At 37.9% G+C, this 24,685-nt stretch overlaps 2 protein-coding genes across 8 annotated transcripts in view; one reads left to right on the top strand and one right to left on the bottom strand.

Annotated features, from left to right (window-relative positions):
* The window catches only part of BECN2 (beclin 2), a 157,015-nt gene that overhangs the window by 90,771 nt on the left and 41,559 nt on the right, over positions 1-24,685 (top strand). For all 3 annotated transcript variants that reach the window (XR_012032897.1, XR_012032898.1, XR_012032901.1), the window contains exon 4: positions 15,841-15,889. The gene's annotated coding sequence lies outside the window, so the exon portion shown is untranslated. The remainder of the gene's footprint in view (positions 1-15,840; positions 15,890-24,685) is intronic.
* Positions 13,780-24,685, bottom strand: part of PLD5 (phospholipase D family member 5) — a 409,798-nt gene continuing 398,892 nt past the window's right edge. For all 5 annotated transcript variants that reach the window (XM_072830387.1, XM_072830384.1, XM_072830385.1 and 2 more), the window contains one exon: positions 13,780-20,484. In XM_072830387.1, the coding sequence (XP_072686488.1) occupies positions 20,228-20,484 (257 nt within the window). In that variant the 3' untranslated portion in view covers positions 13,780-20,227. The remainder of the gene's footprint in view (positions 20,485-24,685) is intronic.

The raw sequence follows: 24,685 nt of genomic DNA, 5'->3' as shown, positions 1-24,685 counted from the left end.
GTCCCATGTCGGGCTCCCTGCAGGGAGCCTGTTTCTCCCTCTGCCTATGTCTCTGCCTCTCCCTCTGTGTCCCTCATGAATAAATAAATAAAAGCTTAAAAAAAAAAAACGGAATCAAGAAATATACCAAAACTGAATCAAGAAACATATTAATATACTTAGGAATAAACTTAACCAAGACAGTGAAAGACCTGTACTCTGAAAACTATAAAGCTCTGATGAAAGAAATTGAAGATGCCACAAAGATATGGAAAGACATTCCATACTCATGGATTGGAAGAACAAATATTGTTAAAATGTCCATATTACCCAAAGCGATCTACTCATTTAATGCAATCCCTATTGAAATACCAACAATACTTTTCACAGAACTAGGACAAACAATTCTAAAATTTGTATGGAATCTCAAAATACCTTGAATATCCAAAGCAATCTTGAAAAAGAAAAGCAAAGCTAGAGACATCACAATTCTGGAATTCGAATTATATCACAAAGCCATAATAATGAAATCAGTCTGGTACTGGAACAAAAATAGACACATAGATCAATGGAACAGAAGAGAAAAAAAAAACAGAAATCAACCCAAAATTGTATGGTCAATTAATCTTTAACAAAACAGGAAAATATACCCAATGGAAAAAGTTTCCCGAAACACTTGGTTTCGGAAACTGGACAACTATATGCAAAAGAATGAAACTGGACCACAGTTTTACACCATACCCCAAAATAAATTCAAAATGGATGAAAAACCTAAATGTGAGACCTGAAGTCATAATAATCCCAAAAGAAAACACAGGCGATAATTTCTCTGACATCAACTATAGCATCTTTTTTCTAGATAGGGTCCCTGAGGGAAGGGAAACAAAAGCAAAAATAAACTATTGGAATTGCATCAAAAGAAAAAGTTTCTGCACAGTGAAGAAAGCAATTAAGAAAACTAAAAGGCGGGGATCCCTGGGTGGCGCAGCGGTTTGGCGCCTGCCTTTGGCCCAGGGCGCGATCCTGGAGACCCGGGATCGAATCCCACATCGGGCTCCCGGTGCATGGAGCCTGCTTCTCCCTCTGCCTGTGTCTCTGCCTCTCCCTCTCTCTGTGTGACTATCATAAATTAAAAAAAAAAAAAAATTAAAAAAAAAAAGAAAACTAAAAGGCAATCTACCCAATGGGAGAAGATATTTGCAAATGACATATCTCATAAAGAGTTAGTATCCAAAATACATCAAGAACTTATTAACCTCAACACCCCACCAAAACAAATAGTCCAATTAAAAAATGGGCAGAAGACACAAACAGGCATTTGTCCGAAGAAGACATCCAGATGGCCAACAGACACATGAAAAGATGCTCAACATCACTTATTATCAGGGAAATAATTCAAAACTATAATATTATCTTACACCTGTCAGAATGGCTAAAATCAGCAACACAAGAAACAATAGGTGTTGGCAAGGATGCAGAGAAGGGGGAGTCCTCATTCACTGTGGGTGGGAATGCAAACTGCTGCAGCCACCTTGGAAAAGAGTATGAAGTTTCTTCAAAAAGTTAAAAATAGAACTAACCTACCATCCAAGAATCACACTGCTGGGTATTTACCCAAAGAATACAAAAACACTAAATCAAAAGGATACAAGCACTCCTATGTTTATAGTAATATTGTTTACAACTATAGAAGCAGCCCAAGTGTCCACTGATTGGTAACTTAGCCATAAAAATGAATGAAATCTTGCCATTTGTAACAACGTGGGTGGAGCTAGAGAGCATAAGGCTAAGTGAAATAAATCAGTCAGTCAGAGAAAGTCAAATACCATATGATTTCAGTCATATGTGGAATTTAAAAAAGCAAACAAAAGAGCAAATGGGGAAAAAGAGAAAGGAGACAAATGAAGAAACAAACTCTTAACTATAGTGAACAAAGTGATGGTCACTAGAGGGGAAGCAGGTGTGAGGATGGAGGAAATAGGTGATGAGGATTAAGGAGTGCACTTGTGATGAGCATGGAATTGTTGATTGTATAGAATTGTAGAATTGTTGATCACTATATCATACACCTGAAACTAATATAATACTGTGGTCATGGTATATAATTGGAATTAAAAAAAAAGAAGCAGAGTCCTCCAAGTGTGAGATTGTTCACCATGTAGTACCAAGAAGCAAAAGGATAAACAGATCAACATTCATGGAGCCTTTAGCTTTGGAATTATGATTTTTGAAATAAAAAGAAAGATTGGGGCAGCATGAAGGCAGAAGGTGGAGACTTTCTATTATTTCTATCATGTATCATATTAGCTATCTCTTACAGTGTAACAGGTCACTCCAAAATGTAGTGGCTTAAAACAACACACTTATTACATGAAGGTTCTTACAGGTCAGATATCTGGGCGCAGCTGAGCTGGGCCCTTTCCTTCAGGATGTCTCAGGAGGCTGCTAGGGTCCCTCCCAGAGAAGACTGGGGAAAACTCTGCTCATGTGTGAGGTTGTTGGTGGGGTTTAGTTGGACTGAGTTTCTCAGTTCCTTATTGACTGTTGGCTGAGGGGCTATCCTCAGCTCCTTGCCATGGAGACCTGTCCAACTGGGCAGCTTGCTTCATTAAAATCCATGAGAGTGAAAATACTAGAACATGAGATCATCCAACTATTTTAGAAGTCTGACTGCCATTTGTATGAAGTAAGACTTTATATTTTATATCATAGCATTTCAAATTCACATTAAATAAATAAACCCTCATTGGCTGAAAGAACCCAATAGTGCTTAGAGTTGGCAAATATGTATATTAAAAGGGTACTTGTGAATTATCTATCCTATATTTTTATATTAATTTAAGGTAAATGTTTTCAGAGACAGTCTTAGAATAAATCAGTGCTGTGCAAGACAGTGTTAGACCAGGTAGTTCCCCAAAACAAGAAAGTGCAAGCCTGGGAGACAGGAAAAGACAACTCCAAACACCGATCTGTCACGTAGTATGTCAGGTGGTATGAGCACCCCGAAAGCCTCCTCATGCTGTCCAGCTAACTATTCAACCAAAGGTAACTCCTATCCTGACCATGGCAGGTTTTTACCCATTTTTGAACTTCAGATCAATGGATACATGCTGTAAGTATTTTTGTGTGTGTGTATTTCTGGCTTTTTCTGGTCATCACTATGTTTGTGAGATTCAGCTATGGTGTTACATAAGAGCTGTAGTTCATTCATTTTCATTATGTTTTATTGTAGTTTCGTATATGAATATGTCCTAATTTATCCATTCTATCGAGGTTCTTTATATGTATTTTTGTTTGTTTTTTGCTATTATGAATAGTGCTGTTCTTTCTCCATATTTGTACATATAGAACTATTGATTTTATAGTTATTTGATTTATGTTATAGTTTATTGATTTACTTTATTTTATAACGTAAGGAATAACGTTGCTAGGTGATAGGAATGTATATGTTCAGCTTAAAAGGTAAGGACAGCTTACCAAAGAGGTCTATACTCTTCCCAGCAGTGTGTGAAAGTTCCTGGTGCTCCACAGCCTCACCAGAGTTGGCATTGTCAATCTTTAGAATTTTAGCCAATTTGGTAGAGTGTTATATATCTAAATGTGAATTTAATTTGCATTGTCCATTTATTAATGAGATTGAGTGACTTTTCATATATTTATTGGCTAATTGTATATCACATTTTCTGATGCTTATGTTTCGTATGTATCTTCTTCCACTCTGTAGCTTTTTGTTTGTTTTTTTTTTAATTCTCCTAATGTATTTTAATAAATGGAATGTCTTTTTTTTAAGACATTTATTTTATTTATTTATTTATTTATTTATTTATTTATTTATTCATTTGACAGGGAGAGAGAGAGAACACAAGCAAGGGGAGCAGCAGGCAGAGAAAGAGGGAGAAGCAGACTCCCTACCAAGCAGGGAGCCCGATGTGGAGCTCCATCTCAGAACCCCAAGTTCATGACCTGAGGGGAAAGCAGACACCTCACTGACTGAGCTAAAATAGATAAATGGAATTTTAAAATTTTAATGTAGTCCAACAACATATAACTTCTTTTATAATGGTTCCTTTAGTGATTTATGGTTCCTTTAGTGATTTATATGTTCTGTTTGAGAAATCTTTCCCTGTTGTAAGTACCTGAAGATGTCCTCTTATATTATTGTGTAGAAACTTCATTGTTTTGCTTTTTACATTTAGATCTACCATCCATCTGTAATTGGTTTTTTGTATACTGTGAGGTGGAGGTCAATTTTCTTCTTTCTTTGCTTTTTTTTAGGATTTTATTTTTAAATAATCTCTACACCCAAAGTGGGGCTCAAAGTCGCAAATTCCAATATCAAAAGTTGTACACTTCACTGACTGAGCCAGCCAGGAGCCCCATTTTTTCCTATATGGGTATCTTTCATTGAAAAAAAAATATTTTTTTCTTTGCAATGCCTCCATTTGTGCATGTACATGCATGCGTCTCTTCCTTGATTTTTTTGTTATGTTCCATTTGTCCATTCTTGCACCAATACCACTTTGTCTTAATTACTGTAGCTCTGTAATAAGTCTTGGTATCTACTAGGATGAATTCTCCCACCTAGTTCCTTAATATTATCATGCCTAATTTGTATTTTAATATACATTTTATAATCAATTTGTGAATTTCAAAACAGCAAACTTGACTGGATTTTGACTGGAATTTCACAAAATCCATAGGCCATTTCTGGTGAGAATTAACCTCTTTATGATACTGAGTTTTTCAACTCTGAAATGTTACATCCTGGCCTTGTTTAGATTTTCTTTATTTCCTCTCAACAAGTTTTCTATGTGCAGGTCTCATACATCTTTAAATAGATTTATTCTTAGGAATATAATTTTTTGATGTTCCTGTAAAAGATATAATTTAAATTTTATTTTCTCTTTGTTGGTGATAAATAGAAATATATCTATTTTTGTTCATTAATTTTATGTCCAGAGACCTTGCTAACGTCTTATATTAATTCAAATAGTTTAATCTCCGGATTTTTTGGATGTTTTTAAAATCTAGATTATGTCATTCATAAATAATGAGCTTCATTTTTTCCTTTGAAGTCTTATGTCATGTATTGTGTGTATATGTATATATGCTTTTATGTATCTTTACACTTTTCCTGTTACACTGATTATAACCTCTATATTTTTTTCCCTATAATTGGTGATAGATTCTTGTTATATTCCTAGTTTCAGAAGGAAAGTTTATATTGTTCATGACGTTTATTCTGGTATCTTTTGGACACCGTTTATCAGATTAAGAAAGTTACCTTTTATTCATGATTTGCTGAGAGTTTTTCTCCTACAGATGAGCGTTGAATTGTATCACATGCTTTTTCTGCATTTACTGAGATCATCATTTGATTTTTCTCCTTTAGTTTATAAACATAATTAATTATATTGATTCTTTTTTGAGTGTTTAAGCAACTTTGCATTCCTGAACCTAGTCAGGTTGGTCAACTTGTACTACTTTATACATCACTGAATTTACTTTGCTATTGTTTTGCTCAGAATTTTCACATCTATGTTCATGACTTATAATTTTTGTTCTTTTCTGTGAAGTTTTGGAATCAATGTTATGTAGGCCTCAGAAAATGAGTTGACAAGTATTTCCTCCTTTTCTTACACCTGGAAGAATTTTCATTGCTATTGTTTCTTCTTTTAAACTTTGGGAAAATACATCATAAAGCTATTGAGACTACAGTTTTCCTTGCAGGACTGGAGGGGTTTTGTTTTGAATTATTTTAAATTACTTAAATTATTACTTTGTGATTTATTTTAAATAATAATTATATATTTAAGTCACCAATTTTTTATCAATGTTTGTAAATACTGTCTTTTTTATAGAATTGTGCTTCTTTATCTGAATTTTAAAATATTTATCAGCATAATGTACAAAATATTGTTTTTGTCTTTTTAACATCTTTAGGATCTTTTTGTTCCTGATACTAAGTAATTGCCAATTCTTTCTTTTTTTCTTGTTTGGATTCACCAGGGGTTTTTGCATTTTATTAGTTTTTCCAAATTTCCAACTTTAGTTTTTGTTTATTGCTTTTTGAGTGTACTTTTCACAAAACTTTGAATAGCCGTTCTTTTCCCCCACCACCCTCTCTGCCAACCACTTTCTTTGGATTTAATTCTTTCTACCTTTTTCTCATATTTCTACCTAACCTTTTTCCAATATTTTGGATGTTTTGATCTCATTTTTTAAAATGAGTTTATTTATTTGAGAGAGAGACAGATAGAGACAGCACAAGCAGGGAGGAAGGGAGAAGCAGCCTCCCCATTGAGCAGGGAGTCCGATATGGGGCTTGATCCCAGGACCCTGGGATCATGACTTGAGCCAAAGTCGGATGCTTAACTGACTGAGCCACCCAGGCACCTGATCTTGTTTTTTTTTTAGCCTTTCTGTTTTAACATATATGTGGTAATATATTTTGTTTTTAGTCTTTCAAAACGGCTTTTGCTGCATCTCATAAGTTTTGAAAAACCTTATTTCACTCTTACAGTTTGAAATATTTTCTGATTTCTATTATAAATTCCTCTTGGATTGATGAATTTGAAGTGAAATGTTTAATCTGCAAACATTTGGGGATTTTCAGTTGTCTTTTTGTATTTGATTTGTAGCTTAATTCTATTGCAGCCAGAGGGCATATCCTGTGTAATTTCAATTCTGTGACATTTGTTTCTTTATGATCCACCATGTGGTTAGTTTTCTACATGTTCCATGTGTGCCCACCAGAGAAGAACGTGTACCCTCCAGTCACTGGGTGCAGTATGTAACACACGTCATTCAGCCAACTTTGTTAATCTTCCAAATCTTCACCAAACCTTCCATGTTGTTACAATATTTTATCTAGTTCTATCAATTACTAATAGGTATTTAAAAATCTCCCTTGATTATAGATTTGCCAGTTCTCCTTTTTTTCTGTCAATTTTTGCTTTCTATATTTTTGAGGCTATGTTGTAGATACACTAACATGAGAACTTTTATGTCTTTTTGGTGAATGTGATCTCTCAGAACTATGAAATATCAATCTTTATCTTTAGTACTGTTTAATGTACCTTTATCTGATATCAACATGGCATTTGCACATATATTATTTTTCTATCTTTTGTCAGTAACTCTGTGTCCTTCTATATAAGGAAAATCTTCTTAAAGATAGATTTTTAAAAAATTATTTATTTATCCATGAGAGACATACAGAGAGAGGCAGAGACACAGGCAGAGGGAGAAGCAGGCTCCCTACAGGGAGCCCAATGTGGGACTTGATCTCAGGACCCCGGGATCACACCCTGAGCCCAAGGCAGACGCTCAATCACTGAGCCACCCAGGTGTCCCTTAAAGATAGATTTTAATTCAATCAGGCAAATGTTATCTTTTAAATGGAATAGGGTTTTTTGTCTAAAATTAAGGTAATTATGAAATTTCAAGTTATATTACAAAGCAGCATTACTTAAAACAGTATAATACTGGGACAAAACTAGACACTTAGATCGAGAATACAACAGAAAACGCAGAAAAAACCCCCACAATTATATGGTCAATTAATCCTTGACAAAGGAGGAACAAACATACAATGGTGAAAAGACAGTATCTTCAACAAATGGTACTGAAAAAACATGGACAGCAACATGCAGAATGAAACTGGACCATTTTCTTTCACCATACACAAAAATAAACTCAAAATGGATTAGAGACCTAAATGTGAGACCTGAAACCATAAAAGTCCTTGAAGAGAGCATGTGTAGTAACATCTCTGATGTTGGACATAGCAACATTTTCCTAGGTAGATCTCCTGAGGGAAGGGAAGTAAAACAAAAATAAACTATTGAAAGTACATAAAAATAAAAAGTTTCTGCACAGCAAATGCTCAATAAAACTTAAAGGCAACCAGCTGAATGAAAGAAGATATTTGTAAATTATGTATCTGGTAAAAGGTTAGTATCCAAAATATACAAAGAACTGATGCAACTCAACACTCAAAAACCAAATAATCCAATTAAAAATATGCAGATGACAAGAACAGGCATTTTTCCAAAGAAGACATCCAGATGGCCAGCAGACACATGAAAAGATGCTCAACATCACTTATCATCAGGGAAATGCAAATCAAAACTATAATGATATATCACCTCACACCTGTCAGAATGGCTAAAATCAACAACACAAAAAACAATGTTGGTGAACATGTGGAGAAATAGAAACCCTCATGCACTGTTGGTACAGACACTGTGGAAAACAGTATGAAGGTTCATCAAAAAATTAATAATACAACTACCCTACAATCCAAGAATCACACTTGGATTTGGGTATTTACCCAAAGAATACAAAACCCATAAATTGAAAAGACACATGCAAGTGTTCATTGATAGATAGATGAATGAATAGATAAGAAATGGAATGTATACACAATGGAATATTATTAAGCCATAAAAACAAATGAAATCTTGCCATTTGCAACAACATAGGTGGAACTAGAGAGTATAGTGCTGAGCAAAATAATTCAGTCAGAGAAAGACAAATACCATATGATTTCACTCAATTGTGGAATTTAAGAAATGAAACAAATGAGCAAAGGTAAAAAAAAAGAGGCAGAAAGGCAAACCAAAAAACAGACTTGAGAATATTTTTCTTGTGTAAAGAATTCTATGGCCTTAGGCAGTTATTTCAGCATCCTGAAGTTATTACTCATTCTCCTGTTTGCGGGGTTCTGTTGTCCATTGAATGCTCAGCCATCATTTATACTGCTACTTTTCTGAAGGTAACATGTGTTCTTAAAAAATCCGTTTAATTTCATTGTTGTTAGTAGTTAGCTGTTTTACTATGATGTGCCTAGGAGTGGTTTTCTTTGTATTCATCTTGCTTGGGGTTCATGATTTTTTAAAACTATGGGCTCATATCTTTCATTGGTTTTAAAAATGCAGGTGGCTAAGCTGGAAGCATTACCAATTCCAAACTATCTGACTTCAGAGGCAGAGACCACTGGAAGCCCCGCTGATAGGGCTGGACTATTTCCAGTTCAACTCTACTACTCTTCAGAATCCCAACTGTAAGCCTAGGGCTTACAAGGGCCCATCTTGCTTAGTGGATCTGGTTTCCAGTATTGTATTCCTAGTCCTTGAGTCCAAAATTCTGCTCAGTATCTGTCCAAAAGCAACATCTGTGCTTTTGGAATTAGCAGATACCTCTGAGGACAAGTGGCTGCAAATTCTTACCTCACTTCTCTCAGTTTTGTCTCTCAGATTTTGACAATGTAATTTTTCTCCCTCCCTATCTCTGATGCATTCAAACAAATGTGGTATTAAATCTTTATCTAGCATTTCTAGATTTCTAGTTCTTTTTTTAGATTTATTTATTTATTTATTCATGAGAGATGCAGAGAAAAGGCAGAGACATAGAGGGAGAAGCAGGCTCCCTGCAGGGAGTCCAATGTGGGACTCGATCCCAAAACTCCCAGATCACACCCTGAGCGGAAGGCAGATCTCAACTACTGAGCTACCCTGGTGTCCTTCTAGGTGTTTTCTGCAAATAGATTGATCAGTACCACCTATTCAATCATAGCAGGAAGCAAAATATTCTTTAAGTTTCAAATATAGCATTTCAATTTTTCGTTTTTTTTTTTCTAAACTCTGAAGTCTCTGAGAGGAGAAATTATCTTATTCATCTTGGTGTGGCTAGCACTCAACAAAGAACTTGGAATACAATACAGGATTATTAGATATTTGTTGAACTAATGAATAAACACAGATTCTGCTTGGGATTGGTGGCAATTATGCTAATTATTTTTACCCTTTACCAGAAATTGAAAGATTGTTACTCATGAATATATATATATATATATATGGTATATATACCAAGGGCAGGGCAGTAAGAACTGTCTCCCTTATGTGTAGTCATTTGGTTAATTTAGATCAACAAAAATTTTTTGATAGATCGACAAAAATGTCATTGATATTGTTTAGAATTGCTAATAGTGATTATCACATATAAAGCACATGATTTTCATTATTCTTTGTTTTAAAATTCAATAAAAAAGGATGTCTGTCTGCAATCTAGGGTGGACTGCTCCTACCAGATAACCCCTAGTGTGCCAGGGCTCATGACAGTAGAGGCAAGTGAGATGGTAGTGGGGGACATCCAGCTGGAGAGGAGTGTGTCCAAGTAAGTTAGGGTGGTGAGCTTTGACACACTTCATGCCCCCTGACTGTCCTACCTTTTACTGAGACTCAGGGAAATATTTCTCTGGATTAGATTGTTTTTAACTACACTTCTACTGATGAGATGGGCCAGATCACGGTTGGCAAATGTTAAAGAATTACTTGCTCCAACTGGAGGGATCCCATGTTTGTGTTTGCTTCCCATACTGGATTATTATTATTTTTTAAATTTTTATTTATTTATGATAGTCACAGAGAGAGAGAGAGAGAGAGAGGCAGAGACACAGGCAGAGGGAGAAGCAGGCTCCATGCACCGGGAGCCGGATGTGGGATTCGATCCCGGGTCTCCAGGATTGCGCCCTGGGCCAAAGGCAGGCGCCAAACTGCTGCGCCACCCAGGGATCCCCCCATACTGGATTATAAGCTCTGTTGAAGACAGAGACATTCATTGTTGTCTGTTCCATAGCATCAACTCTGTTACCGCAGAGAATTGGTGCTCAGAAATGTTAGTTACTTTGAATGATTCCCCCATGTTGTTTCACACACAAAACAAATACATTCATTAAATTTTTAATTCTTAAAACTCAGAATAATGTAAAGTATAAGTTTTTAGGGAATATATGACATCCAGTTGAAAGGCCCCTTTGTCTCCTGGGATAAAATTTTAAGAAAAATTGGTAATATGTAAATTAGAGGACCATTATTTGTTTAAAAGAGGAGGGAAACATGTATTTAAAAAATAGATGGTTTTATTTCATGAAGAAAATGAGACAGAGATTAGTGAGCAGCAAGCCTACACAGTAAAGGGAATTACCACACACACATCAAGAGATGAGCACACGAAATTCAAAGACAGACTGACTTGTGTCAGAAAACTTTGGACACACAAAGCTCAGCTAAGAACACATTTCTCTTTAGTTCTGCTCTTATTTACCTGTTATTTTAGATGTTTGCAGACAATGAAGTTCACCTAAACAGATATCTAGAACACATGGCCACATTAAAGAAAGCAATTTGAACCCCTTGTGTCTATGATTGCCTTTGCCTAAGCAATAAGTCAGCTGTTTGACATCTCTGAGCCAGGTATTAAGAGTGTGGCTTTTTTTTTTTTTTTTTTTTTAACGTTTATCAATACCAAAGGTTAAGGTATCCAGTACTGTTTCCATTCATCCTTAGTTACGGAGTCATTCTGATCCTAAAATTCTTATATTCTTTATATTCTTAAGCATTCCTTACTTTTTATCCTCATAAATTTGTCCTCATTGTAAATGAAAAGCTCATTGATAAGTTTGTGTTATTCTAATTAACTATCTTAGTCATTCACACTATTCACTAAATATTTTGGATTCTCCACCATTTCAGAAATGTTGGTAGAACTGAATTTCTCAAATAGCACAATCTCATCCTTTTTTATGGTTGTGTAATATTCCATCATGCATATACACACCACATTTTCCTTATCTATTCATTGGGGTATATTTAGGTTGCTTCCATGTCTTGGCTATTATAAATAATGCTGTGATAAACATAGGAATGCATATATCTTTTTTTAAAGATTTTGTTTATTTATTCATAAGAGACACAGAGAGAAGAGAGAGAGAGAGAGAGAGAGGCAGAGACACAGGCAGGGGGAGAAGCAGGCTCCACGCAGGGAGCCCGATGTGGGACTCAATCCTGGGTCCCCAGGATCAGGTCCTGGGCTGAAGGCAGTGCTAAACCGCTGAGCCACCCAGGCTGCCCTAACTTTTTGAATTAATGAGTTTTTAAAGAGTTAGTGTTTTTATTTTCTGTGGGCAAATATCCAATAGTGGAATTATTGGGTCATATGGTATTTCTATTTTTTGAGGAGCCTCCATACTGTTTTTCACAATAGCTGCACCAGTTTGCATTCCCACCAACAGTGCACAAGGGTTTCTTTTTCTCCACATTCTTACTAATGCTTGTTGTTTCTTGTCTACTTGATTTTAGCAATTCTAACAGGTGTAAGGTGATAGGTGTAAAGGGACAGATGGTAGCTACACTTATGGTAAACATAGCATAACTTATAACCTTGTCAAATTACTAAGTTGCACACCTGAAACTAATGTAACATTGTGTGTCAACTATACTCAAATTAAAAAAAAAAAAAACACCTTGTGGTTTTAAGCCACTAAGATTTTGGGATTGCTTATTACTATGCTTCATCAGTCAGGCAAGTAGGGCACAAACACATAATAAGGTGGAGGGAAAGAGAAAGAGAGAGGACTGGGTTATCTTTTGTGGGCTGGCTAGGCAAGTCTGAAATCCTCAGTGTAGGCTGTGGAACAGGTAGACAGGAACCCAGTCATAAACTGGTGCTACAGTCCACAGGTAGGATTTCTTCCTCATCAGGATGTCTTTAATTCTGCTCCTATGGCCCTTCACCTGAATGAATCAGGCCTAATTAGATTTTTTTTTATTTTTTATTTTTTATTTTTTTTATTTTTTTATTTTTTTTTTATTTTTATTTTTTTTTATTGGTGTTCAATTTACTAACATACAGAACTAATTAGATTATCTAAAGCAATCTTCCTTACTTAAACTGATGATCGACTTTAATCACATCTACAAAATATCTTCCCAACAACCCCTTTGGTTAATGTTTACTGAATACCTGGGGGCTATCACCCATCTGAACAGACATGTACAACTGAGCATCATGCTGGTGTGACATAATTAGCCTACCCTAATTACATGAAAATATTAAATTAGCAAGATTTAACTGTCAGTAGATCTTAGACTTAAATGATCTACCTCATGCATCCTTTTCACATACATGATGACAAACTGGCTGAGTGACAAGATTCAAAATAAGAACTTTATTTTCAACCCATAAATGAAATGCTAGTTTTTGTGGCATTCTTTTCACTTTTGAATTGGTGTCCACAACAGGTTTCCATATGAAATGGAACACAAAAACTGTTGACCTTCTGATATTACCAATCCCTACCCGACTATAGTAGGGAAAGATGCCAGGCTAACTATGCCTTGACTGCCCCAGTTTCTCTGGTCCCTCATGGCAACATGAAGACCTGTCTTCCCTCTTTAGACTGCTTGGGACAGTGTAACTTTCATCTTCCACCAATCTTCCTGTAAGCTATCCACTTGCTCTAAGTATTCACCATATTATTAGCAATTTTTGCATTTATTAAGTCAATCAGAATATGTATTTAAAAACAATTTCTAAATTTATAACACATCTGTCTCTGCTTAACTCAGTATGTGTTCTATGCCTCATTTTCCTCATATAGTTTAAAAACAAAGATGGATTTGGGCTTCAAGATTAATTTTTCTCTTAGTTCCAACAGTCACTGTGTCTATGGAGTAGTCATCTCCTGAATGGATTTTTCATCTGTGTCCTCAGTGGCTTTCGTTCATCTTGATGAGTCCAGCATATTTGGCAACAACTGATTCTATGTTCACATTTGCAGAGTGGATCCAGGTGATTTACTGTGGAGATGGCTAGTTTGGGTCTGTGTCTAATTAAGACATAGTTGCTACATCACTTTTGTTACCTCCTCAGGATATTCTCCTGGGAATAGCTGTAACTTTGAGAAGTGTGTTAGGCCCCTCTGGATGTTAAGTAAGGAACAGACACACAGTCAGGTTATCTCAATTAATGTGAGTTTATTTGTGTTGATACACAAGAAAATATGAAAGATAAGAAAACAACCCAATAATCACAAAGTCCAGCCTTATCATTCAGGGATCAATCCTTACTCCAGTAACCTAAAAGCAGATGGGGTGAGTCAATAAGAACACTGGGTGTCTCACCTGCAGAAGTGTGCTGTTACTGCTCTAAGGTTGCATCATTAGAGTGACTTCACTCCTTTCTATTTTGGCTGCTCTTACTACTGCCAATTTCCTTTCTATATCTCATATTCAGAGTCCTTATAAAGGAGGGCTCTGGATGGTGGGGTCAGATGCCATCCAACAAGAACACAACTGCTGGATTCATCTCTCTTCCTAGGCCACCCTCTCACCCATAACTGAGTTTCTTTGAGTCATGGTACAGTTGGCTGTGGCCAGTGAGGAGTGTTCATGTGACAGAAACGTTTTTCTGCTCATGTAGGAGATATGGATATGGTCTCTAGGAAAACTATAGAACCAGCCAGGAAGTATGGATAATAATACACGGCTTTACTCCTGGGGACAAAAGACCTTTTGTTTCTCGTGACACTTTCTTATGGAGGATTTCCAAAGTGCTCTATCAATGCCATAACTTCCTTGAAACTATGGTGTTGCCATTCTCTTACTACATTTTTTGGGGGGAGAATGTTGCCTTGAGTAACATGTACTTTCTAAAGAAGTTGGTAATTTCCACTTCTAAGCAAAAATAAGTGAAATTGTAGATTAAGCTCTGAATCACATGAATGTTGTTGGGTCATATTTTCTGAGATGTCTTTAAAGATCTTCCTCTGTAATACTGGAAAGTCACAGATAATTTCAATATTTTTAATCCTGGAAGTTGAGGTTGTACTCCCAAGATCTGTTGTATACTTATGTTGGGAAACTTTAAATTAGAAACCAGATTTTTCCATGTTTGTGTCTTACAAGGATCTCAGTATTTCTCAACCATTCCTAAGATTTTTTTCACCCATGGAAGATAGTAGAGTCCATACAGGAATTAACAATTTTTTAACGTCTGGGGCCAGAAGGAATGGATTTGCTAGCCAGATATCCACTTTGTAAAAGGAGAAATTTTTTCCTAATTATTCTATGAAATAAAAATAAATCATAGATAATCTTTGCTCTTACTATAATTTAATTGGACTCCTTGCACACCATTGTCTCCCATTAGATTGTTAGGCCATTTTTTTTAAACCTGAAATTCCAGGATTCAGAAGCAGCTGATAAAATCAAATTATAATTGACTACTGTAGATTAATCAAATTGGCTTTGTTAAGCCTTTGTTAAGCTCTCAAATGACAGCTATTAAAAAGTATGCCTCTTCAGATTTCATCCCTGTATAAAAAGGGTACCCACCATGGACATTCTTTCAGAGAAAAGATGTCTCAAATCCAAGTTACTCTAGCAAATCAACAAAACTGTACTCTGTGTGGGTCTTGTGGAAAGGGACTGTAGTCACCACTCCTGATGTGGTGGCTCGAGGAGGTCCTCAACTTCTGAGTGGCCAAATAGGAAGGGAATTTGTACATTTGGAGTGGTTGATTTGGATGGCTTTCAAGGAATCCTCTAGATCTGAGATTCAATTTGAGTCTGTTGAGCAGACACCAGGTGTATTTGATTATAGGTTGAAGCCTGGGAATAATAGAATGTGGTGGGTAAGTGCATGAGGCAGCTGAGCTCATACTCTTTTTCTGTCACTGAGCCAGAGTGTATGGTCTGGAAGCTGAAGAGAAAAATAAAGCCTCATTTCACGGAACAAAAAAACCATATAATGTTTACTTTTGAAAAAATCGAGCATTTGGTTATATGAAAGGTTTGAGAATTTTAATGATGCCCCCAAATTCAGCCCTTTGTCATACCAATTTATTTAGGGATCTTAAGGTTAATAGTATAGATATGTCCAGGTACAACTTTATCCTGTTTACATAAAGAAACATGAAAAATCCAAGATATCCTTTGTAACAGAGTCAGAGTTTAGTAGTTGAACGTAACAGAAGAAAATGCGGAATAGCCTATTAAATCTCTCATTTCTTTTCAGGGAATTGCCAAAAGAAGCAGAAGTGATCAGTGACCTTTTTTAGAACTCTGTAAGTACAAGATTGCTGATGGGTCAAAAATAAAAAAAAAATTCAGTTTTTGCTATTTCAAGAAGCTTCTGAAGAATGCCTATCTAGTCACCATAAAAAGCAGTATCTTCATAATTCAGCCACTGGATGGGAAGTCTCTCAAACAGGAAAGGCAGGCAATGAACTGGAGTTGACTTCAGGGCTATTAAAATGTCTCCAGCAATTTAAATCAATAAGGTAAAAATGATGAATAGCTATTTGGTTACCAGCATATAAAAGAAAAAGAAAAAGCTAAATCACAGCAAGTGGAAAAATGCTGAATATGGGTTCATTTATCCAATCTACTGTAGGCCAAATGGACATTATTATATGAATTTCCCCCTTCAAAAGGCTTATAATAAAGTGCACCAGTCATTGAGAGTAAGTACAGAAATCCAAAGAATCGACATTTGTCCACAATGTATGGGGCTGTTCATTAGGGACTGCATCTGCACAACCAATAGCAAAGTGTCTATCATTTCAGAAGAGAATTGTCCCATTGCAAGTGAAGGCAGCTCTTTACAACCCTTAAATGTTAAAGATAATAGAATGAATTTTGGACAGAGAAACTCACACAAGTGATTATACATATGAAAAAAAGGCAGATTCTGGGATAGAATTCCTGAGACAGACGGACCCTGGGTCTGATCTTATCAAGAAATTCTTATAGTCTCTTTATTTTGTTTTCCCCTGGAATTTAGTTCAATAAAATCTTCTAAAAACAAACAGAATGAATCAAAGTCACTTGAGAATAGCCACAGGCTGGTGGGAAATGAGCTTCTGTCGGTCCCAGGTTCAGCGAGGCACTTTGAACAAATCAGTAACTGCAGTAACAAAACACAGTTTTAAAAGGGTAAGATCAACCAACAATGTGATCAGACCCATCTCACTGAGAACCAGTTCAGCAGTGAGACACACCAGAGCACAGGAACAGCCTGCATAGAGAAAGGTGCCCAGAGCTACACTGATGTACAGTTTTCCACAGCTCTTTTGTTTTTTTTTACTGGGTCTGCTTTGACTTTTAGACACGAGTTTTCATGCTATGTGCCACGACACTGTGGAAATCCATGAACATCTATTTTGAGGTCCTTTAAAGACAGTGGGGACATTTTCAGTGTGCCTCGCTTCTATCATTATCAGGTATCCAAAGCATGGCATTCAGAGAGCATGGATATCATCCAGAACGTTCCACTTCCTCTCCGGTGGCTTGATAAGCTGTGATTTACTTAGCTGATACACTGGTAGCCAGTGGCAGTGCAGAGGGGGCCAACAGTGTTAATGTTTGACAGTGTGTGTCAATGACTTGATTTGGGGGTGCTCAGTGCTATGTGGCTTGGGAGGACAGCAGGCTACACAAAAGCTGTTTCATGCATATTTTTGACTGGACGGCCCATCAGAAGGTCTTACTGGACCCCACAGTAAGCAGAAGTATTCTCGTAGAGTGAATCACCATTTAAAAATCAATGTTTGAGAATAAATAAGGCACTTGGTTAATGTAAGTGGCACAGAAATCTAAACTATGGTCTTGAATTGTGTTTGCATTCATTTTCATATTCCCCTTTGGGAAATAACTCCTGGAATATTTATGGAGAAAACAGTGGAAGTTAGCAGTTAGCCTCTTGCTCCTAATTGCTCCAAGGACATCATTAGATTGTCTCAAATTGTTTTTATTTTGCCTTTTATCTCTCTTGGGAAATAATTCAAGGGGGAATGGAAGTTGTTTGTCTATGTAGCAAAGACACGGAGTCAGAAAAGAGGAAGGCCACTCCTAGAGGAGTAGATAAAGCATCCAAATGCAAAAGAAAGGTCTGCCGAATTAAATGCTCTCTTAGGAGACCTGGGCCCGTTTAAGACACTCTCTGTGCGGGGCTGTTTTCCTGGCTATCTGGAGGCCAGCATTGCCTCCTGAAGTCAGTGGCCTGGCTGAAGAGGTGGGGCGCTGGGTCAGGGAGGGCTCTGCTGCTGGTGGTGCTGGTGGCACGAAGTCCTGGACACAGTTCCTGGTGCCACCTTATTGATGGTCTCAAAGCGAACTGGTAAAGGCCATCATTTGATAGAGGACACAGTTCTCTCCTATCACATGCAAAAGCAAGGGACAGTGAAAGGGGCCCCATTACACCAAGCCAATGCCTGTCCCATGGCTATGACATACAGTCCAGGAGACAACAGTGCTCTCCCCTTCAGACGTCCTTTCAAACCTAGCCCTGGTTGCTCTTCTTTGCCCAGGATTGAACTCAGGATGTTTGTTTGTCTCCACACCTTGTCTTTGCTTGTTCTTTTGTTTTCTTTCTTTTTAAAATCATTTCCAAAGCAACCCTTACTAAAATGATTGACAGAAACACCCCCCTACTCAAATAAGGACTAGGGATATATGGTAAATATTTAGAGTCTCAGGGCCTGGCCAGTGTTGGTGAATAATTCCATTAGGAATCTCCCAATCCTTCCTGCTGTCTTCACTGATGGGCCATATATCCAGTAAAGCCTATCTTGGAAGCAGCAAGAAAGAAGCTATGTGACTGCTAGCTGACCAACAATGGCCTTTCTACACAAGTCAAACCCACTGGATGAGATTCATAGCTCCTTCCATCACTCAGCTTGGCAGAGTAGAAATAAGTCTCTAGATGTAAAAAATTATAATTGAGATTGCTTTTCTTTGTTCTGAAAACACATATTTATGCTGGTCCTAAAGAACAATTCCTGGCACAATGTCTCATTTTATATGGATGTTACTTATGTCAAAGTGACCCAACGAAATGTTCCATCAAAATGATGACAATCCTGATCTCTAGCACGGTTTCTGAGTTACTGTGTTCACCCACATTTGCAGCTGGAAGCTGTGCATTTGTTTTCCCTTGTAGGTTCTCTGGAAGAACCTGGTATTGATTATTTCAGGATACCACAAAGATTAGTTCAAGAAAAAGATTATACATCACAATGCTTAGCATTTATATAGGTTCTTTTGATTTCAAAACAAGTTATAAATATTTCCTACCGTGACAACATCTACGCGAGGTAGGTGAGTATTACTGTCCCTACATTACCAATAGAAACCCGAGGCCAAAGAGTGCAGGACTCTATTCCAGGCCCGAGGGGGTCAGGAGCAACCTAAAGACTGGCATCCTGATGGCCTCCTGCTCTGGGCTCTAAGGAGGCCATGCCTGTTTCTAGGGTGGCAACGGTCTCCATTAATATAGGGTTATATATTGTATAGATATAAAACAGCAACACACAACGACATTATAGAACAATAATCCAATATTTTTGTTTCTTAGTAAAATATGTTAAGCACAGTATTTAAATTGCATTTCTCTGAAAAGCATTTGGTATATTAAATAGCTCTATAAAGGTTTGCTGGCATACCCTTAACAGCATAATGAATGATTCTAAAGAAATTAAAATCCACAGATGCATAGAGATCTTTCCTTTATAATACCATAAGCTAAACAAAAATGTGAAAAACTACTTTATTCTCATAATGCAGACCTATAGCTTGCTGGATATTTGCAGGTAGCTACCTAATTTATCTGAGCTTGAGACAAAAGATACATATTGCTGGCTGTGGTTTTAAACTATTAATTTGAGGGGGAAATGCAGTTGAATGGTGAAAATTAAAGACTGCTATTTCCACTTGTAATCCATTCTGAGGAATTCATATATTTTCAAAAGACGTCACCATACTTAGAATTAGCATGGAGGTGAACAGAGGGATGCTGATGCTAAAAAAGAACATTCTCTGAGAAGAGAAAATGTACCAAGTAAAAGGTACGGTATCCAGAGATAATGAGCAAGGAGGTAAAAGGGTGGTTTTCAAGAGTGCTGAGGTTGGCATGAGATGTCAGCTGTTCATGCTCAGAGGACTGCAGAGGTCTTGGAGACGGTTTACGGGGTAAATACTTGGCTTGATCAGTCCCTTGGCTGCGGTGAAAGCCTTACTCACCTCTCTAAGAAGCAGTTCTCAGAAGGGTGTGAAAGCGTTTACCTCATGCTAAGCTTTGTTAAGAACCAACCAGGTGAGTTGGCAGGAAAAGTTCTAAAACTAGGAAGGAAGAGGCATCAAAGTCTTAAAATTTGTATGCAAACATAAAAACTAACTTCCAAGCTGAAATGACATTCTCTGTCAGGAGTAACAAATACAAAAGTCCTAAACTGAGCGTACACGCCGCTAAGATACTGTGAGATAAGATATTACATGGCGTTCGGAGAATATTTTTTGTAAGTGTGCTTTTTCCCTAAAAAAGACATATTAAATTGTTTTTCTCTCCTCAAGTCCTTTATATATAAATAGGAAAGACAAGCTGTCCTGTCAGTTTTTCCTTCATGTTATACGCTGGCGGGGTCCTTCGCGCTGGCGCTGTACGTGGCAGTTTTGTTGTTGGGGGGTTTGAGTCTGAACAGGCTGGAGCAGTTGGGCTGTTTGGTAGGCTGCAAGGTCCTGGCATAGGGGGAGTACCAGTCCCTCTCAAACACATCTTTAAGCTGCTTGATGATGCTCCTGTTGTTCCTCACATCTGCTTGGTTGATAACAAGGCCTGTGCCAGCGTTCTGGGTAAAATCATTCCCTACCCAGTCAAAATTGCCTGCAAACAAACAAAGGAGAGAATGGTGCCGAGTTAAAATCCATGGGGGAATAGTCCCCATTTAATGAAACACTGAGCAGACTCCATTAAAAAAAATAAAATGACAGGGAGATTGAATTGTGTTGACAGCTCAGGAAAAAAAAAATCCAAGAGGCTTTACATATGGCATATTAATATTTGCATATTATTTTGGCATTTTCTTCAGATTTGCTCAACTTGAAACTCAAAACAAGGAATCTGCTGGGTTTTTTTGGTAAATGTTATTTCTTATTGACATTCACAAGACACACTAAAAACAGCAACATTTAAAATATATAGGGGTACACTTAAAAATCCTGTGAACAATTACTACCTTCTCAAAGAGACAACGTCTGATTCATATGTACAAATGAGGGAGGGATTCTAGTTACAATGCTTACAAGCCTGAAATCAGAGAAGGAGGATCAGTTCTTATCTGAATACACCAAACTTTCCTTGCTTGGGCTGTAAGTCATCTCGGTTCCAGGATCTGGCTCCTTAGCCCAGAAATCAAGGCAGTTCTATGATACTAGGCTCCCCAGAACAGCTGCTTGGTGTTAGGTAGTGTATTGGTTTGCTAGGACTGCTGCAACCAAGTCCCACAGACTGAGTGGCTTAAATAAGAGAAATCTATTGTCTCATAGTTCTGGAGGCTAGAAGTCCAAAATCCATGTGTTGGCAGGGTTAGTTCCTTCTGAGGGCAGAAATGGGGAATCTGTTCCAGGCCATTCCCCTGGTCAGCTTCTCCCTGTGTCTCTTCACATGCTCTTCCCTCTATGCATGTCTGTCTCTGTATCCAAATTCCCCGTGTTTATAAGGGCACCAGTCAAATTGGATCAGAGCTCACACTGATGACCTCATTCTAACTTGATTACCTCTGAATAGACCCTGACTCCAAATAGGGTCATATTCTGAGGTACTGGGAGTAAGGACTTCTAACCTACGAATTTTGGGGGGACACGGTTCAGCCCTAGCAGGTAGTAAAGGCTGGAATCTGTCCCAGAAGGGGCTAACTGTATGTCACTCACGAGTAGCCCATCTTCAAGGCAGGAGTAGGTAAAAGGAGAGAGTACCCCAAAGTCCCACACAAATCTCCTATCTTGGCATCCATTGGGAAGAATGTCCTAGTGGAAGAACAAAGTTTCTTCTCAGAATGGTTCAGTACCATATATTTCTTTGATCTTTTTGTCCTTCATTTAATGCACATTTACTGAGTGTCTAACATCTACTAGGTAGGTATATGGGGCCATGATCTACACCAGAAAATGGCAGTCCCTGACTCCAAGGAGTCCAGGAAGGAAATACCATGATTACAATACCAAGAGATGTATGCATACAATGCCGGAGGGCAAGGGAAAAGAATTTCTAACTCTGGCTAGATGAGTCAGGAAAGCATTTTGTTGCATAGTGAGAAAAGTACAGAAACTTATCAATTAGGGAATTAGAGAGCCACACCCATTAAGGGCTGTGGACAAACATATGATCAGGATCTTGGAGCCTGAGAGGGAAGAATTAGGGATGAAGTTGGGATATAAGGGTGTTAGTGGGGAGAGAAACTGTCCTTTATTAAGTGCCTACTACAAGCAAAGTGCTAGGCTTGGCATTTGTATCCATTATCTCTCATGGTTGGCAGGATTTACACCCACTTCACAGATGAGACGCTGAAGGCTCAAAGAGGTGAACAGGTTTGACCGAGAGTGGACCCAGGTCTCGACGAACTACCTATAATACCATAAACGAAGCAGTGTTCTTACTAAAAAAAATTTAGCCGCATCCAGACTGACAAAATGATTTCATAAATTACCACCTGCCTGGGTCTGGCCTAAGCTCCCAGTTTTATGCTCCTCTTTGGTTCAGAGCTGGTTTCATAAAGAAAACCAAAGGCTTTTTAAGTGTAGAGCTTGATTTCCAGTCCCTCAGCGGCTCTTCAGCCGTCACTGTGGGAATATTTGCTGAATAAGACACATCCTTGACCTAAGGCCCTGCACCATCTGTGCGGGGGGGAAAAACATCCACAGAGAGCTTCATAGTGCTCATCCTTGGGCCCTCCGCTGCTCTCTGGAGCCCACATGTATCAACTTCCCTTTCTATACAGCATGACCTGGAATAGTGCAAGTGGTTCCTTGTCTCTCATTGTACTCCTTGAGTTTATTCCTCAGGGTCTAATACCAAGTCCCTCAATCAAATATTATTAGCATAGAGAATGAACTCTTCTCTCTCTCTGTCCTCCATTTCATACTGTCTCCCGTCATGCCCCCAAACACCACACAGATACCCCTGATGGCTTCATGATAGACATAACTTTGGACGAATTTTACTGCTAGAAGTGAGTGAACTGTCCACAAAACGGTTCGTGATATTGCATTGGAGTCTCTTTGCCAGTGCTATGTTTCTGATCACGTGCTCTCAGACACATAGCCATGCTCAGAGGCTGCAGCTTTGTGCAATGCTCAGTACCAGGTACATGCAGGCTTGGATTTCTTAAACTGGGGAGTAGTAGCTACTGCAAGTTAAGAATTATTTTGGAGCCCACTGGCAGGTAGCACTTCTGAGTCATCCCATCAACAGGAGACTCCTGTGTTCTTGTACACCTTTCGAGGACCTGTGGATAAGACACTAAATTCTCGTTCCTACAGCTGAATGCCAGGCAGTGAATTATTTCATTACATTATCTCTTTCAATATTCACCACAATCATATGAGGTGATAATACTCCATTATACTGAAGGGGAAATTATGGCACAGAAAGGTTAGGTAACTTGTCCAAGACAGGAGTGAAAATATATCAGAGCTGAGTTTCAGTCAGGTCTGACCCCACAGCCCATGCTTAACTTCTGTTCCATGTCACCTCTGATCCTAAAGACCTGCATGGTACCAACTGTGCATTTTCCCCAAGACTTCAGCATCAGCCACCAGGACTGGAGCATCAGGCCACACCTCCACTCCTCTGTAGACCACACTCCCTAAAGGACACAGATGTGGAAATTCGCTTTGGAGTCAGTGTGAGGAGAGGGAAAGATAAGGGGAGAGAAGTGACCAGATTTTGGAGCCTTATTCTGTGAGATTCAGTTTTCCCTTCAATACAGTGGATGGAGCCAAGATACTGTATCTTTGATTCTCCAAAGCTTTAATTAGGTTCTTCTCAGGAATTATAGCACTAGGCCGACAGAGTCATTCCTCCACCAGTGTGATTATATTTTTCCACCTTTTACTTTCTCATGGGTTGGCTCAACTTCAGAATAATGTACCTGCTTCAGTGTTTTCTCAATTGTGTTTGTTTCACCTGGTACTGAGACTGCCATTTCAGTTTTCCAAATTCATGTTTAGGTCCAGGTGGCAGGAGAATGTGGTGCCATCCCCAGGAACCATGGTGGGGGTACACACAAGCTCACTGGGAAGATATATGTGTCTCAGTGAGCCTTCTGAGTGCCTCCAATTAACCTACCATCCCCTTGTCAGCCCTCAAACAATTCAAACCATCTTCTGGACAAATTTGCCAAGCCAGATTCAAATGTACTCCAGAGAATTCAAAATTAGACAGATGATACTGTTTGGGGGATCTTCTGTAAGTCTTGTGAAGATTTAATGAACTATAATTCCATGCAAGGTCTAGTGTAGATTTTTCTTAATTCAGCATTCTCAGCAGGTGTCTGAGTGACGACTTAAGAGATTTCCAGAACATGCTGATAATTATTTAAATTATCAATGAATTTTCCCTCTGGATGCTCTTTAAATATTTTTATACAAGAACTATGCTTCGCTCTGGGGAATTAATGTTTTGCTGAAATGCTGTGTGTAAAATGAACTCATTTAAAATGCATTATAATAGAGAGCCAGAAATAGACCCACATAAATACAGTCAACTGATCCCAAGAGGGGCAAAGGCAATACAGGGGAGCAAAACTAGTCTTTTCAAGAGTGGTACTGGAATAATTGGACTTCCACCTGCCAAAAAGTCAATCTAGACACAGACCCTACACCTTTTACAAAAATTAAATCTAAATAGATCATAGACCTAAATGTAAATGCCTAGAAAATAATAAATAATAAAATCCAGTTAAAGTTGGGGTTGGTGATGACTTTTTAGACACAACACCAAAGGCATGACCCAGGAAAGGAATCACTGATTTTGTTAGAATTTAAAATGTTTACTCTGTGAAAGACACTGTCAAAGAATGAAGAGA

Source organism: Canis lupus, chromosome 6 (assembly GCF_048164855.1).
Source record: "Canis lupus baileyi chromosome 6, mCanLup2.hap1, whole genome shotgun sequence".
Classification (NCBI taxonomy): domain Eukaryota; kingdom Metazoa; phylum Chordata; class Mammalia; order Carnivora; family Canidae; genus Canis; species Canis lupus.
This window is presented reverse-complemented; position numbering and strand designations above follow the sequence as displayed.